The sequence below is a fragment of the Paramormyrops kingsleyae genome, chromosome 11 (assembly GCF_048594095.1).
Source record: "Paramormyrops kingsleyae isolate MSU_618 chromosome 11, PKINGS_0.4, whole genome shotgun sequence".
Classification (NCBI taxonomy): Eukaryota; Metazoa; Chordata; class Actinopteri; order Osteoglossiformes; family Mormyridae; genus Paramormyrops; species Paramormyrops kingsleyae.
In genome coordinates, this window is record NC_132807.1 from 22,774,933 (window position 1) to 22,791,178 (window position 16,246).

The 16,246-nt window shown below is 50.5% G+C and overlaps 1 protein-coding gene across 1 annotated transcript; it reads right to left on the reverse strand.

Moving 5' to 3' along the window:
- Positions 1-221: 221 nt before the first annotated feature.
- Positions 222-15,925, reverse strand: dhx38 (DEAH (Asp-Glu-Ala-His) box polypeptide 38). The gene is made up of 27 exons (XM_023790851.2): positions 15,451-15,925; positions 14,650-15,061; positions 14,239-14,399; positions 13,925-14,074; positions 13,678-13,840; positions 12,956-13,074; positions 12,556-12,635; positions 12,201-12,356; positions 11,688-11,849; positions 11,502-11,609; positions 11,124-11,248; positions 10,887-11,024; positions 10,345-10,531; positions 9,601-9,786; positions 9,382-9,522; positions 8,874-8,984; positions 8,671-8,787; positions 8,090-8,197; positions 7,414-7,526; positions 6,710-6,918; positions 6,179-6,333; positions 5,462-5,617; positions 4,868-5,002; positions 4,657-4,782; positions 4,217-4,312; positions 3,748-3,869; positions 222-1,507 (listed from the first exon to the last, which is right to left on the reverse strand). The coding sequence occupies exons 2-27, from the start codon at positions 14,976-14,978 to the stop codon at positions 1,426-1,428; spliced, it is 3,735 nt and encodes a 1,244-aa protein (XP_023646619.1). The 5' UTR covers positions 14,979-15,061; positions 15,451-15,925; the 3' UTR covers positions 222-1,425.
- Between the last annotated feature and the right edge of the window lie 321 nt (positions 15,926-16,246).

Below are 16,246 nucleotides of genomic sequence, written 5' to 3' on the forward strand. Positions count from 1 at the left end.
AGCGGGATGACGGTTTCCTGGACATAAAATGAGGTGTAATTTTTTTTGGGGGGGGGGGGGGGGCAGCCAGAGTACAGAGGACATGTTAGCAAATGCGGAGCAGGCAATTTAAGGGTTTTTCGGCAGTAACGAGATGCGCGTTGACAACGAGGTCTGGACCGGAAAGGGAGTGGGGGGGGGGGGGGCAGAGAAGATATTTTAAAATTATTTATACACGATCCTTACAAAAACAAATGCATTTATTCATAGCTGGTAGGTAAGCGCTGAAAGCAGAACATAAAACCCATTCACTGGCGTATCCCTTTTACACAACATGCTTCTGCCGCTACTCACTAGTGGTATACAAGAGGTCATGAAACGATCTGATGAGAGCGATTTGAAAATTACATTTCCGTGCAGCGAGAGCGACAGCATTACTCTACCAAATTATTTTCCTGCAGCTCACATAACGGACAGATTGTGAAGCAGAACATTCTACAAACAACAAGGCATGAACCTCACAAAGGGATGAACCTCTCAAACTGGGCCTGATTAGATCATGGTTCCCAGTGTGACGTGTGTCACCTACAGGGCAGGGCAACACCTGGGAGATCCACGATTTCAGTGAGCGCCGAACCAAACCTGGTCACGAAGGAGGACACTGATGCTCAGCTTCTCAAACCAACAACGGTCAAAATCAAATCAGCCATTCAGAGTCAGGATGTGAGACACCACAAATTTTATATACATAGAAAAATACATTTAATGGCTTTTTGGCTAATCTTGTTCCATGATACGGAGCGGTGTACCAAAGAACAATCTTTTAAACAAAAAACAAAATATAAACCTGCCCAATGAATTCCCTATACCTTGCCATCTGAGCTCAGAAATAAAATATGGGAAGAAGGTCCATTTAAGATGGAGGATAAGAATAACAATGGCGTGATATAGCCCCCCCGAGCCTCTGCGGTTCCTGCAGGCAGAGGCAGCTGGAAGGAGAGCTGGGAGCGAACGGCAAATTAAAGTGGTGGGTTTAAAGACCAGAGAGAAGGGGCTTTCATTTCAGTAACCTGGGTAGACCAATCCTACAACGCCAGACATCAAAACACTACTCATTATTCTAAAAAGCTTCCATCACATAAAAACAAAAATATATATACTCTCCATGTCACAGGAATTCAAAACAAATGGACTTATTAATACCACTGTTTCTGTGGGGACGGGAGAACAAGTACATTTAAAATCGTAGAGGAACTGATTTACCTACAGTGCAGTCATGTCTTATACTTTTCCGCCCTCTACTGGCCAGCACTGTAAACTGCATTCTTGCCATAGAAAGGTGGGCAGATTAAACCTGCTTGTCTGTGGACCCGACGCGAGGCGTCTGCTCTAAGTGGGAAGCCTGCTGGTGTTGCTGGTGAGGGGTGGGTTTCTGTCCGCTGAAGCTCACAGTCCGAATCGAGCTGGGGTGCGTTTTGGGGTCATAGGGGCCTCCTCCTTTCTGCCAGGGGTGCAGATCTTCACAGACCTGTGGAGGGGGGGGGGGGGGGGGGGGGGGGGCGACAGTGGCAAGAGGTGGGGTCAGAAATCCGTTTCAGCGACATCAGATGCGAGAAGGCACACCCCAGAATCAGCTGCTTGGTACAAGACGAGCTACATGGCGTCGAACGCTCAGCTAGGTTACCTTGTTAGGGCTGTTTTTTTCCCCCCCCAGTTTCTTGTGGCTCGGAGGAGCCAAAGAGGGCGCTCTTGGCAAGACGGTGAGACGATAAATACGGCGCCGGACCAAGGAGCTTAGCAGGCACCCCCCAGCACGACACTCAGACTGATGAAGAGCGTAGTGCACAGAGGACCCTCATGAAAGAGCACCTCAAACCTGACAAAGAGCTCTCTCTCTCTGTCACACACACACACACACACACACACACACACACACACGGCTGGGGCAGAAAGGCTTCCCAAGATTAAAGCAGTGGGAGGAGCCCCCGCCAACCTGACCAGGACGAGCAGCTAGAATGTGGATGGATGGATGGACGGCTGCCTTTGCCAGATTCTTTTAGAACTTGGATTAAAAGCAGACAGATCGGTGCCGGAGTCGCCTCGAGTGCTGTAAGAGGCCTCCATATGCGAGTGTCCCTTTTGAACAACCAGGTGTTTCTCAGTCCTAATACGGGGGGGGGGGGGGGCAGTAGGCAGTAAGATCTCATTCACTCTCTACCTTCTCTACATCACACGGGGCCCCCATCTGGACATCAAACCTGCTCCCCCCACGATCACCATTATTCACAGGGGCACAGAGTGCTGAGCATCACCCCCCCCCCCCCCCACACACATCCCCCTTCCCTGGTTCTCCCTTTTTGAAATTTCACTCGGACCCAAAGAAAAGACTGTTCCCTAACCTCCGATTGTAAATTAGCTTTTCAGAAACGCTGGTGCAGCCATGCCAGAGTCCTTATAAGTACCAGCTGGGCCCCCGGGGGGCGCCGCCGAGCCAATGTTGCTACCTGGTCCTTCAATGAGGCGGCAAAGAGGTGCCACAGAAAGGCGGCGCTTCACCAGGCCCAGCACAACCTGCACTAACGCGCCTCAAAACCCCCCAGAAATCAGACTGAAAATGTGTGTATTGTGATTTTTGTCAGGATGTCCAGCACGCAAGTGCCCAGGTAAATGTTCTGATACAGATAAATCACCTCATAAATCAATAATGGATGGATTTTATATTTTATGTTATATACAGCTGTTCTACACAGTATGTCTGCAGTTGTGAAGCCTGCTGATGTGCACAGAATTAACACGGTTTAATCTAAAAATTAATACAAGTTTTTTTTTTTTCCTGTGGCACAATATAAATTGATACAGTAATAGGGGTCAGCTCCGAGGGCAATATAATTTCTTTTTCTCTCAGTAGGAGTAGAAAGGTGAGAAAAGCTCATCCAATATTTCTTTATCCAGGGAAAAAAAGTGAGGAATAAGAAGAATAGAAAGACGGTGGCAGAGTCACAGACAGGAACACGCGGCTACAGACAGACAGTCGGCAGAGTCACAGACAGGAACACGCGGCTACAGACAGACAGTCGGCAGAGTCACAGACAGGAACACGCGGCTACAGACAGACGGTCGGCAGAGTCACAGACAGGAACACGCGGCTACAGACAGACAGTTGGCAGAGTCACAGACAGGAACACGCGGCTACAGACAGACGGTCGGCAGAGTCACAGACAGGAACACGCGGCTACAGACAGACGGTCGGCAGAGTCACAGACAGGAACACGCAGCTACAGAGAGACGGTCGGCAGAGTCACAGACAGGAACACGCGGCTACAGACAGACGGTCGGCAGAGTCACAGACAGGAACACGCGGCTACAGACAGACGGTCGGCAGAGTCACAGACAGGAACACGCGGCTACAGACAGACGGTCGGCAGAGTCACAGACAGGAACACGCGGCTACAGACAGACAGTCGGCAGAGTCACAGACAGGAACACGCGGCTACAGACAGACAGTCGGCAGAGTCACAGACAGGAACACGCGGCTACAGACAGACGGTCGGCAGAGTCACAGACAGGAACACGCGGCTACAGACAGACGGTCGGCAGAGTCACAGACAGGAACACGCGGCTACAGAGGACCGGGTTGGGAAACACCAATCTGGAGCTCAACAGTGACTCAATTGGAGCTAAACGTGGAATCACGGAAAACCCACATGATCAGATGGAAACTGTGTGTATAGTAGGGGGAGGGGGGCGTATATACAAATGGGAGCATACCTGGTACTACCCGGGTTGCTCTTCCTCTCCTGCTCATCCCGCCGTGCCCGCAGCTGCTGCTGTGCCAGGGACATCTCCTCCTCCATAATGGAGATCTCTTCCTTGGCACGCCTCCGGTTCTCCTGGAAAGAAAGGGACGTGAGGAGCGTGAGAGACGGGAGAAATATGAGGACTTGAAAAGGTGCAGCGGCAAACACAGGAGGGGGGCAAATGCGTCAACCATATGAGCAGCTCCCCACCCCCCAGCGAGGACTCCAAAACTCCGGCCGGCGAGGTGGCAGGGGTCCCAGGCCACCATAACCGAAGGCGACAGGCGTTTGCCTCTTTGCTTATGGCTATTTTCCAGCCTGATGGATTTTCTAGTCTGACATAAAATTCCACACGGTCGTTTCAGCAGAGCAGAGTGTTCGTTACAGCAGTTGGGTCTAAGGAAAACGGCGGAATCGGAGGGGGAAACTTTGGTCCTCACCTGTCTAGTCTTCCCGGCGTGTTTGATGCTGTAGAACATGGGGCCCAGCTCAGCAAGCCACTCGCCGTCCACAGCCGTCACGCACTGCATGTACTCCTGAGAGGCGCAGACAGACACACACACACACACACGCGTTACCTCAGCGCATGACGCTCGCACACAGGAGACATCACACGAGCACTGAGGCAGATTACACACACTTAGACACATGCACAGGAATCCTCCTCAAAGTTAACGCATTTAATCATTGTTAACAACATTCACACAAAACTCAATACTTGACCAAAAACAAAAGTTGTCTTTTCAAATTAAGAAAAGCAGCTGGATGCTTGATCTTGGTTACTTAGCATGTTTCGCCATTTTTCACCACAAAGACAGCAAACCAGCACACAGGTGAACTGCAGCTTGGCGACCACCAGGTGGCGTTGCGGGTCTCTCACCTTGGTGGTCATAACCAGCTCGTGATAGATGATGTAATCGGGGGTGTACCCCATGCCGAAGAGCGAGCTGGTCGGGTGGAGGTGACAGGGCATGCCCGTCCTCACGTTGACGTACTCCCCGATTCCCTGCGAGTCGGGGGACAGACAGACAGGTGGTCAGTGGGGGCACGGCGCTCTGGGCCGGTGGGGGGGTGGGTCGGGGGACTCGCACCTTCAGCTTGGCGGCATGGTGGAAGTAGGCAGCGCAGATGCACTTCCTGATGATGTCCCAGTCGGAGCCACATGACAGCAGGTCTAGTTTCTGCTGGACCATGATGTCTTTGAGCTGGGCCCGCACCTCTCGCACCTGTGACACAGACACACCGGGAGTGACCACCCCTCCCCATGCTTCACCCCCATAGCGAGACCGAGCACAACTGCTGCTGAAGGAACTTTTCACTGAAAAAAACATCAGATCAAAGACATATATGCAATAACCAAATTATTTTAAACATTTAAAATAGCACCTTTGACACTATTTTCTTGCTATTTTCTTATTTACATGCATTGAAAGTCAATGGCAATGGTTCCCGGTTTCCCCTATGGAAGTTTCCGGAAGCACAGAAGGCCTGCCTTTGTGAAAAATAAGCTCCACGCTTTACAGAACCTAACCGAGAAAACGGGTCAGTTTTGGTATATATACTCTGTCAGGATCCCATTAAAACCCCACTGAACCTCCTCTTGCTCTGCAGCGGATTTGAGGGCTGACCCCTGACCCCTGACCCATGACCCCCAGCCGCAGCTCCCCCCCACCCAGGGGCTTTACCTTACGCATGGCCTTGGTGTGAATGAAGTGCTCGTTACACCAAATGCTGGAATAATTGTTGTTCTTCCACTGCAGGTAGACATTGAGGTAGGTCAGGTGGTCGCTCTCGGGGACGGCGAACTTCTCCCTCACCTGGTCGCTCTCCTCCTCGCGACCCTGTCCGGCAGGAGACAGGAAGGACAATCGTGAGGCAGGAAGCTGGGGGGGCGCTCTCACGCCATTCACGGTTTTGGGTTTTCATGCCCTTCTGATTACTGTCAGGGACACACTGCTAAGGGCCCATCGGACTGTCTGAGGGTCACAGGCTGGGAAACACTAGATTAGTAGATTACCGGCCACTCTGGCCCAGAGCTACACAGGACAGCAGTAAAAAAAAAAAACGTTTTCAAGCAGAACCGCACTTTCACGTCACTTGTTCACACACACGCATGCACACATAGACACACACACGGTACCTAGGGCCTGTAGAAGATGAGACACACACACACACACACACACACACACACACACACACACGGTACCTAGGGCCTGTAGAAGATGAGACACACACACACACACACACACACACACGGTACCTAGGGCCTGTAGAAGATGACACACACACACACACACACATGCACACATAGACACACACACACACAGTACCTTGGGCCTGTAGAAGATGAGACACACACACACACACGCACACGCACACACACACACACACACACACAGTACCTTGGGCCGGTAGAAGATGGCCGGGACGCTGAGCATGGACACAATGATGAGGATATCCAAGCTGCAGCCCATGTCACACGAGACGATAAGCATCTTGGACAGCGCTGGGTCCAGGGGGAATTCCACCATGAGTCTTCCGGTGGGGGTGAGCGCACCTGGGGTCGGGGGAGGGGGACACGGAGTCAGTCACGCAGGTCCCGTTAGCGGAAACAGGAAGTCATTAACGTGACGAGGAGAGCCTCACACGGAACACCGCCAATTCATCTTCCTAAACGAGCCACTTCTCGACTAGCGCAGAGCCCTGTTAATTAATGATAATTAAGGCAAGCACTTCCAATTTCTGCGTGGCGCCACTGTAGACGCCCCTGGGCTGACTTTAGGACCCCTGTTATCCATCAATCACAAGGCAGTTCCTCTAAAGACAGCAAGCGGAGAGCAGAAGGAACAACAGGAGCGGAGAGAGGGAGGATAGGGGCGGGGCATATCATACAGACAGCCAATAGGGTGTGGAGGTGCTTGGGGGAGTCGTACCAGTGTTGTCCAAAGCCCCCAGGATCCATAGCTGGTACATGGAGTTGAGCATGTTGTCCTCCGGTGGGGGGTCCATGAAGTGGAAGAGCAGCAGGTCCTGGACACCCAGTGACTTAAGCAGCAGTACTACGTTGGCCAGGTTCGTGCGTTGGATCTCCGGGATGGTGGTGGTGAGCATCTCGTTCTTGAAAGCACTCTGGGTGTACAGCCTGGCGTGGGGAGGGGCGACAGGGACGGACAGGAAAGACATGGGGGGGTGGGTATCTCCTGGGAGAGGAATACGGAAGGCAGGCTGGGAAGGCACCTGTGCAGGCGTTATCACATCTAACCCAAAAGCAGGTTCCGGAAGGTCCCAGACGGCTATCAGAATAAGACCCTGCAGATCACGAAGATTCTTATCCTAGGTTTCTGTAAACCGCTTTACGGTAATGACCCAAGCGCAGACCAGCACTGCGGGTCCCTCTATAACACACGTCAACGCCAGACCCAGAGGAGCCCAAACAGGTTCGTATAAGCAGGTTCGACATCAGCAAGAGGGCAAAGGGCTGTACATGAGACGCTGTGCATAAAAAAAATTAAAGTAAGAGAAGCAGTTTGGCTGTTGATGCAAATCTGCAGCCTGATCATGACCGAAGTAAGAGACCCACAGCGCCACCTGATGTGCAGAACGCTGCGGGGGGTGTAAAGGCAGGAGCTGGGTGTACCTGTAGCACTGGCCGGGCCCCGTCCTGCCAGCCCTGCCGGAGCGCTGGTTAGCATTAGCCTGGCTGATGGGATAAACCTGCAGGGCATCCATGCCGATGCGGGGGTTGAACACCTGGGGCAGCAGATGGACGTCATTGGTGTCAGCAATCGGGACATTTAATAATTAACATTACAGATTCCGCTTCAGCCCGACCGTGTCTGTGCCCATATGGTCATTAAATTCCAGCCGCTGTAGTTGTAAGCTGGAGAACGGCGAACATAATCTGCTGTTATTTCTGCTCCCTTGAGGTCATACATGCCATATGACATTTAATACTATTCATACGATATAATTTTATATAAATCACCAGCTACAGGGCTCTTCATTTAATGGTAGACATGCCATTACTTTATAAACTACACGGCAGCACCACAAACACAAATCATTAATTCTGTGATGACAACTGTCTGCTGGGCAAGATGCAACTTCACTAAACTCGTCCATCAGCCGTTATGATTTAGGAATCCTCTGAAAAGAGGAAAAGCTGAAACTTACCCTGAAAATTAAGGTTAACCAATCAAATACGGTCAAGTTTTATTTAGCGTAGTATTTTTTACAGGCTGTTAATGGATGGACACACAAAACACCACGTCAGCCCTAGCGAAGGCCACTGGGGTCCAGGAGCTAAGATTCACCTTCAGCTTGCAGAATCCCGCGTCAATGACGAACATGATGCCGTCCACAGTCAGCGAGGTCTCCGCTATGTTTGTGGCCACGATGCACTTCCTCACGCCGTCGGGAGCCTATGGTACCCGGGAACAACATGTGAACCTCAACACGCGGACTTCACCGCACTGCGTTCTCACTCACTCGTCTTACGTCATCTTCCACTGCCCAAGACCAGTTCCAATACTAAGAACACAGGCAATGAGGAGAGTAAAAATCCCCAGATGTTGGTCTTGCACCGCCTCAGATATCAAGGATACATCGGTTGCATCCTGGCTGAATGAGACCAATCCCATGATTCACTGCCCCCCAAGTTCGTTCTTGGAAGGCAAGTTGCCAAGACCAGTCTTACCAAGACCACAAGTACGGTCTTTGCGTTCTTGGTATTGAGATTCATCCAAAGTCATAGTCTGTTAAAGACATTCACGATGAGCGATCGGTGACATCAGAAGCTTTCAAAGGACGGTTTTACTTCATCCAGTTCAATGACTATGTTACATGAGATAACTGACCCTTACCATGCAGGCTTAGATGAAGCAGCGGGTCATACCTTCTGGAAGATCTTGGCTTGCAGATCTGAGGGCAGCTGTGAGTAAATGGGCAGGACAGCCAGTGGAGGAGCACTTTCCAGGTCTTCCAAGCGCTCCACGATCTGGTCTGACGTCACCTGAATCAGAGGCAGGCCAGAAACCCAGGTTAAAAAGACAGAAATAAAACCTGCACTGGTCCTCCTGACATAGATCACTGTGGTACCTCAATGTCCTCCTGGCCAGGCATGAAGATAAGGATGTCACCGTGCATCCCGCTCAGGTGGATCTGAAGGGCCTGCTTCACCGCGGCTTCCACGTAGTCCTCTTGGGGCGTCTGGAACATCATGAGCACCATCATTACCATCACCGGGCACCATAGTGACCAGCATCACCGCCGCCAGCACGATGACCAAAACCATCACCTTCATCTTCATCACCATGTCCAACATCACTACCAGTTACCATGACTACTGTCACCAGGACCACCATTTATTTCATTGCCAACGTCATATCCTCACTAGCTAATCGACAGTAACTCGTCTTCATCACTGTGACCAAAACCATTAATCTCAGCTGTTCTGGGCATCTACCACAACTTTATGTGGTTTACCATCATCATCATCCTCAACAAGACACTGAGAATAAGTAAAATACTGAATGATAATAAAAACGGCTTCAAAAGGCACAGAACAGCAGACCGACAATCAATGAAAAGGACTGAAATATCGCACCTTGCTGAATAAAATCTCCACTGGGAACGTTCTTCCGGGAATATGGAAAATAGGGACGTTTCCAAAGAAGGTGGCAAACTTATCCGAGTCCATGGTGGCAGACGTGACAATGAGCTTGAGGTCCGAACGCCGGGCGACGACCTGCGGGGATTCCACACAGTCAGACTTGTTGACCGTCGGTGTCATCCGTCCCCCCGTCCCCCAGACCATCACACCCACCTCGCGGAGCAGGCCAAACAGCACGTCCGTGTTGAGCGAGCGCTCGTGGGCTTCATCCATGATGACCGCGCTGTAGTGGTCCAGATCTGACTCGCGCAGCGATTCCCTCAGCAGGATGCCATCCGTCATGTACTTGATCACCGTCTTCTCGGAGGTGCAGTCCTCAAACCGAATGGCGTAGCCCACCTGGATGCAGACCACCCAGAGTTGACAGTGACGCAAGAACCACCCGGCTTTCATCAGAAAGGCTGATCTGAGACCTCAATTTAACAAACCAGAGATATTAAGCTAGGAACATTGATTTAATCACTCTGTAAAGGCCACCAAAGTCTAGGGACGTTTATTTACACACATTCCATATGCAAAGGTAATTCAACTGGGTCCACAGAGACCCCCCATTCAGTGTTCTGGATTGTTTTGTCCAGGTGTCCTGGGACGGAGGGAAAATGTGGACTGTCTGAGGATCTATGCGGAGTGGGCTTAGAGACCCACTGGAAAATGATAAAATACGGGTCAATTTAAAAATCACAGCTAAAGCGACAGATAAAAAAACAAATTAAAAAAGAAGACTTTCAGGACATTTAAAAGGGGTGTACATGACAAAATAAATCACAAAAAACATCTTTAAAATTTTTTTTTTTTTTTTTTTTTTTTTTTTTTTTTTTAAGTGTCTCACTAGTGCTTTCCTTTTGAGGAAACCCCAAGGCCCCGCCCCACCCCTGGCTGCTGGCCACGCCCCCTCACCTCCTCTCCCAGGTTGCCGGCCATCTCCTCGCTCACTCTCTTGGCCACGCTCATGGCGGCGACCCTGCGCGGCTGCGTGCAGCCCACCATGCCGTATCCCGTGTAGCCGTCCTCGTGCAGGTACTGCGTCAGCTGCGTGGTCTTGCCGCTGCCCGTCTCGCCGACAACGATGACGATGCTGTTGTCCCTGCGGCGGGAGGCGGGGGGGGGGGGGGGGGTTACCAAGCTAGGGGATGTCTGACCCAGCTAATGGTGTGGCCTGGTACTGTCAACACACACTCACTGCTCACTGCTCACTAATAAACAGGGTCCTGCATCACAAAGCTGGATTTTTAGGTAAGCAAGATATCCTGTGGGATTTAAAGCAATCTACGCCAAATGTAAATGAATGAAGATAAAGTCTATTTAAACTGGGGTGCCTTAAATCCAACAAGTGATCTGGCCAAGCAAAAAATCTCAATTTGTGATACAGGCCACCGGTGCTGAAACTGACCCATCTGCCTGTCACCACTAGGTGGCGTGCAACTTCACCAGGCTGGTACCTGATGATGTTGAGCAGCTGCTGTCTCACGGCGAAGATGGGCAGGTACTGCCTCTGCTCCAGCAGGGTCTTCTTCTTGGCAAACTCGCTGCTGGCTTCACTCTTCTCCTTCATGTGGTCAGCGAACTTCTGTTCAGCTCTGGTGGGGGGGGGGGGCACAGCATTAAGGAGAAGAAAGAGAGCAGTCGCAGGAGGGGGATGCGAGACGGTCGGAGAGGCCTTCGGGGGGGGGACCCACCTGTAGTCCACGGCGCCGTCCTCGCCCACCGGTTTGCCCGCGCTGCTGTCCTCCTCCTCGGTCTTCTTGATGCCCATGATGTCACCCAGCTTGGTGCCCGCCAGCTCCCAGTGCTTGTGCTGGGCCTGTTGGACAAGCAGGAGGCATCAGGACCTGCCATGGAGCCGGACGGCGACTCGCCGGAGATTAAGGCACATAATGACAGAACTTAAACTTGCTAAATGTGGAAAGGTGTGTAGAGAGAATGTATCACTCCCCCCACATCTCAGTCTCAGCACTCAGCAGTTATAATGGCTGCGTTTAGCATGATCCACAAAAACAATGCTGTCGTTAAAAGTTCACAGCGTTGGCTGAAGGGGGCGCCGGCGGGCAGGCTACCTTCTTGCGCTCCTTCTGCTCCCGGTGCTTGCGCACCAGCTGACTGCCCTTGCGGGAGATGATGGCCAGGTCGGACGTGGGGTCCTTCACCGGGATGACGGGCTCAGGCTGGAGGCAGACAGGTCATGTGTGTCAGACGGGTCACATGATCACTGATCACGTGGCGTGCTGTTTGCCGGGCGTCACCTGCTTGGTGAAGACGATCCTGCCATCCAAGAAAGGCGGCACCAGGTTGTGCACCAGCAGGTGCACCTTGGCAGCGTTATCCTCCTCGAACTCGTCGTCCACCTCGAGCCTCTGCACCACCCCACTGGTCAGCATGCGGTTGGTCTCCCAGCGCTCGTTATCCTGCAGAGCACAATGGCATTCCGGCATCAGGCAGCGGAAACCGCATAACCATGCGAGGCAGCCTGCATGTGTGCACTCACCCACTGACAGCAGACTTTGAGAAGGAGAGAATGTTCCCCATAGCAACTAATTCACCAGCAGCCGTTTCATAAGCGACATCTTCTCGCTTACATGAGTCTAAAGAGCCATAAAGTCAAGCCAAGCCCGACGGTACCTATGACTGAGACAGCCTGATTACGCTGCTACTTCGTGAAAAAGGCCCTTAATATGTTTGGTGCGCGATTGAATGTCACAGAGACTAAACCACATCTTGTTTAAAACGACCAGCAGAGGGAAGGCCGGGAAGGGTACCTCGTTGATCTGCCTCTTCTGTGCAGAGATGCGTTTCTGTGTCTGCTTCTGCAGGATCTGCTCCCTCTTCTTGACGTACTCGTCCGAGCTGGAGTTCAGCGGGTTGTGGAACTCGTCATAGCCCTCATCCATCATGTACCAGTCCCGGTCGGCTTGCTGCAAAACCGCAGTCCAGTTTCACGTTTGCTATTGGCTCTCCGCCCTTCGCAGATTTAGACACATATTATTAAACAAGGTAACCCGGAATGAAGGTGCAATGTCGAATGAGGGCACAAGATTTAAAGGCACAGATCTGTGCCACAATAACAGTGAGAAAGTGCAACCCCACCCCCACCCAACCACCCCCTTAACTGACCCTTTGATCTTCCTCCCACTGCTGTCTCTCATCTTCGTTGTCAAACGCGATGCCATCTTCTCTGTCCTCCTTCTTTCCTCCTACATAAAGCAGCAACACAATCAGCCATGACCAAGACCCGCCCCAGGACAAAAAAGTTCCTCGTCTTGTCTAGACTGTCAACCTTAAACACAATTCACTGACCATAACACCTGAGCACAGAATTTATTTGCTGTGTCAAACCCTAATTATCCCTACATGCATTTTAAAACATATCAGTGCTCTTCCTGAAATTGCCTTCTGGCAAACACTCCCAGGATCAGCCATCTCATCATGCTCAGCAGTGACAGATCCTTTGAGGAGTGACAATTACAGCGCATCCCGTCTGATCATGTCAGGCTCAAGGGTGTGTGTGCCGTACCTTTCCCGCGCGACAGGCGGGGGGTGGAGCCCAGGTGCTTCCTGTCATTGGCCCACTCGTTGTATTTGTAGGAGGGAGTGGGCAGGGGGGTATCAGCCGGGTACCGGCTCCTCACAGACCTTGGAGACAGAGAGAGTGCTGAGGTCAGAGCTGGAACGCCATTCTGCGGCAAGCACAGGCCTCACACTCAGGAACAATGCCATGATAATGGACCACATCAAATGAATCTTGGATACTAAAAAAAAAAATCCCGAGGCACAGGTACGTCCAGCAAGCTTCCAACAGCTTATCTAATACAGGGTCTCCTATTCAAGGCAGCACAGGGCACAAAGCGGGCAAACACCCCGGGCAGGATGCCAATCCATTGCAGGGCAGACACAGGATATGCCAATTTACAGACTTCGTTGCGTGTCTTTGGACCCACAGGAAACATGCAAACACACAGAAAGTCTGGGAGGGACTCGAACCCTCAACCCTGGAGGTGAAAGCAAAGAATGCCACCCACTGAACACTGATCACTTAACCCTGTTGTTGTGCATAGTTAATTTCACCAGTTTTTATTCAGCCAGCTATCAAGTTTCAATAAACACTGAGCAATTACCCATTAATAAATAATAATAATAATAATAATAACAATAATGTTCACTTTGTGTCACAGAAGGTGAGATATCCAGGGTTCTTAAGGATCAGTAGGGGTCTGTGTTTGGAGCTTGAATACTCACCGATCCCGCCTTTCACTCTCCCGACCAGGGCGGTGGCTCCGTTCAGACTTGTCCGATTCTCGGTGTGAGGGCGCTGGGGATGGGGACTCCCAATGGGAACGCCGGGAGCTGGCATAGCCACTGTCATCCTCGTCCCAGCTGGAGCGGGACGGCGTGGGAGCATCTAAGATAGAAAGGGGGGCCTTTTAGTGAAGCCCAGTACTGGGCCCCAGAGATGGGCCACATCCATCGGTGGGGGGACACTAACCTCTGGGCCGGTGTCGAGGGCTCTCGGGCTCGTCCCTCTTTATTCCGCGACTCAGCCGCTCAGACCAACCCTCTCTCTGCGAGCGCTCACTGCGCTCACCCCTCTCAGAGCTCCCTCTGCTGGCGCTACGCTGGCTGCGCTCCCGCTCATCTACAGCGATAGTGAATCCATGTGGTCCGTCAGTCACATGACAGTCAACAACAGAAACTCACCATCCTTCAGTCAAGCAAATGATTACAAAACAAGACCATGAAGGTGTTTAAATTAAGGTACCTTCTGGTATCCAAGTATGAATTTAGGAATCCTTTGCTCACCTCTCCGATCTCTGTCCCTTTCTCGCTTCTTCTCCTCCTTGGAAGAGGCATAAACTCCATGTTCACGCCATTCTTTCTCCCTCTGCTGGTGTCTCTTCCGAAACTCTTCACTGACTCCACCGGGGTTGGACGGTGTTTCAGAACCAGTGACACGATATTTCCTGACAGAAGGAGATTACAGGATGATAATCCATCACAGGGCACTCAGACATGCTTACACACAATCCATCTAAATCAAGCATATCTGAGAAAACCCACATAAACCCAGCCAAAACCATGTCACCACATGACCACAACTAAGCCACCAATACCAATGCTGTTTACTTTTATTCTAAACTATAAATTCACTTATAAAAGACATATTTAGTTGATACACTTGTGTTAACAGTTTGATAGGTCATAACACCTCACCTCTCTTTCTTGTCCCCCATGCCCTCTTCATCACCATCTTCATCATCTGACCCAGAGTCGGCTCTGCCGTCCTCCCAATCCCGGTATGAAGAAACCTTGGACTTCTTTGTCTTCTTGGCGTCGTCCTCGGCCTCCTGCCGGTCCTTCTCCTCACGCTGCTTGCGCTTCTGTGCCGCCAGAAGATCGAGGCCCAGCAGGGAGGTGCGAGGGGTCGGCGGCCGGAAGACGTGCTGCTCCGACACGGCGCTCTTCTTCTTCACGATCAGCCCGCCGACCTGCTCGTCAGGTTGGTTGCCCTCCAGACGGTGGAGAGTGGCGTCATCCTCCATCTTCTCTCGGGCAGCTCAGGGACGACGGTAAAATACTGTACCGATGGTTTATAAAGTCGGGTGCTACGTAAATACTGTACAACCTAAAACAAACGAAATCAAACACTAATTTAGTAAAACGTATATACATACTCTAAATACATATTTCCGGGACACTGAACATAACGTTAACCTCAGATTTGCAACTGCTGTGAAATTTTAAATCACGAAACTGTCGTTATCAAAACGAGGAGTATACCACTCTTCTCAGCTACATAATTTTTTGAAGGATAAACACTTTATATACAACTAGATTACAAATAACGGTATATATGCGGAATGTCGAAAAAATTATTCGTAAACTGGCAAACAGCTGGCTCACATAATAACGTTTATAAGTCAAGTAGATCAACATCCTTTGAACAATCAACCAGTTCCCATAGTCATAATCTTTATATGTTGTTAAAAATATAATTATGAGTCGCGCACTTACCCAATGGATGTAAACTCTTGTCCTCGAGGTTAGCGTTAATTTCAGTTCATGTGTACTGTAAATATTGTGTAGATCTTAAGAACAACAGCACAGGGCCGCCATAGCGGACCCAGAATCCCCTGCGTTTGAATAAACTTTATTGACAGAATAGTGGCTGACAGTTACATTGTACACGGGGCAGTGACACTTCTGGAAATTTTAACGAATCATTTACTGGTGATTCGGCAGGTATGACGAGTGTATGATCAACAAATAACGCACTTTGTTTGCAGTTTGTTTTGTATATAAAATTATTCACGAAAAAATAAACACCACTAAGGCAACATTCAAATCCACATTGCCGGATACCTCGTTGATATGAAATTACTTTTCAACAGAATGAACTACGTATTTTATGTATCACGTATAGTGTTTCATTATCCTGCTTCCCCTTGTTCTTGTGTACTGCTATTTTACCGATTTTGGACACCGTCACATTTCGGAATCCATTATTCCCGACTTGTCCCACCCACTTCACGCGGATTGGACGAGGATGTCAGTGTGCGTTAAGTCGCCCAATAGCCAAACGAAACGCACGCTTCGCATATCACCGTACACCGGCAACGGACGGATTTCGCCATTATACGTCGTCTTTAACAGGTGCTTTTAATAGGCGTATCTCCAGCAAGGTGTCTGTTCCAGCATATATCCATTAAAGAAAAAAGAACAATACCTTAATTTCTATCGTGTTATCCATCACAGTATTTTCTATGGATGAAAATGTCTGCTGCAGTAAACGTGTCTGTTAAATATTAGT

Excerpts from the sequence above, each read along its gene's own strand:
- dhx38 (XM_023790851.2), bottom strand. The coding sequence starts at position 14,978 with ATGGAGGATGACGCCACTCTCCACCGTCTGGAGGGCAACCAACCTGAC. Across the intron at positions 10,532-10,886 it reads CAGCTGCTCAACATCATCAG|GGACAACAGCATCGTCATCG; the intron begins GTACCAGCCTGG and ends CTCCCGCCGCAG. Across the intron at positions 5,003-5,461 it reads ACACCAAGGCCATGCGTAAG|GTGCGAGAGGTGCGGGCCCA; the intron begins GTAAAGCCCCTG and ends TCTGTGTCACAG.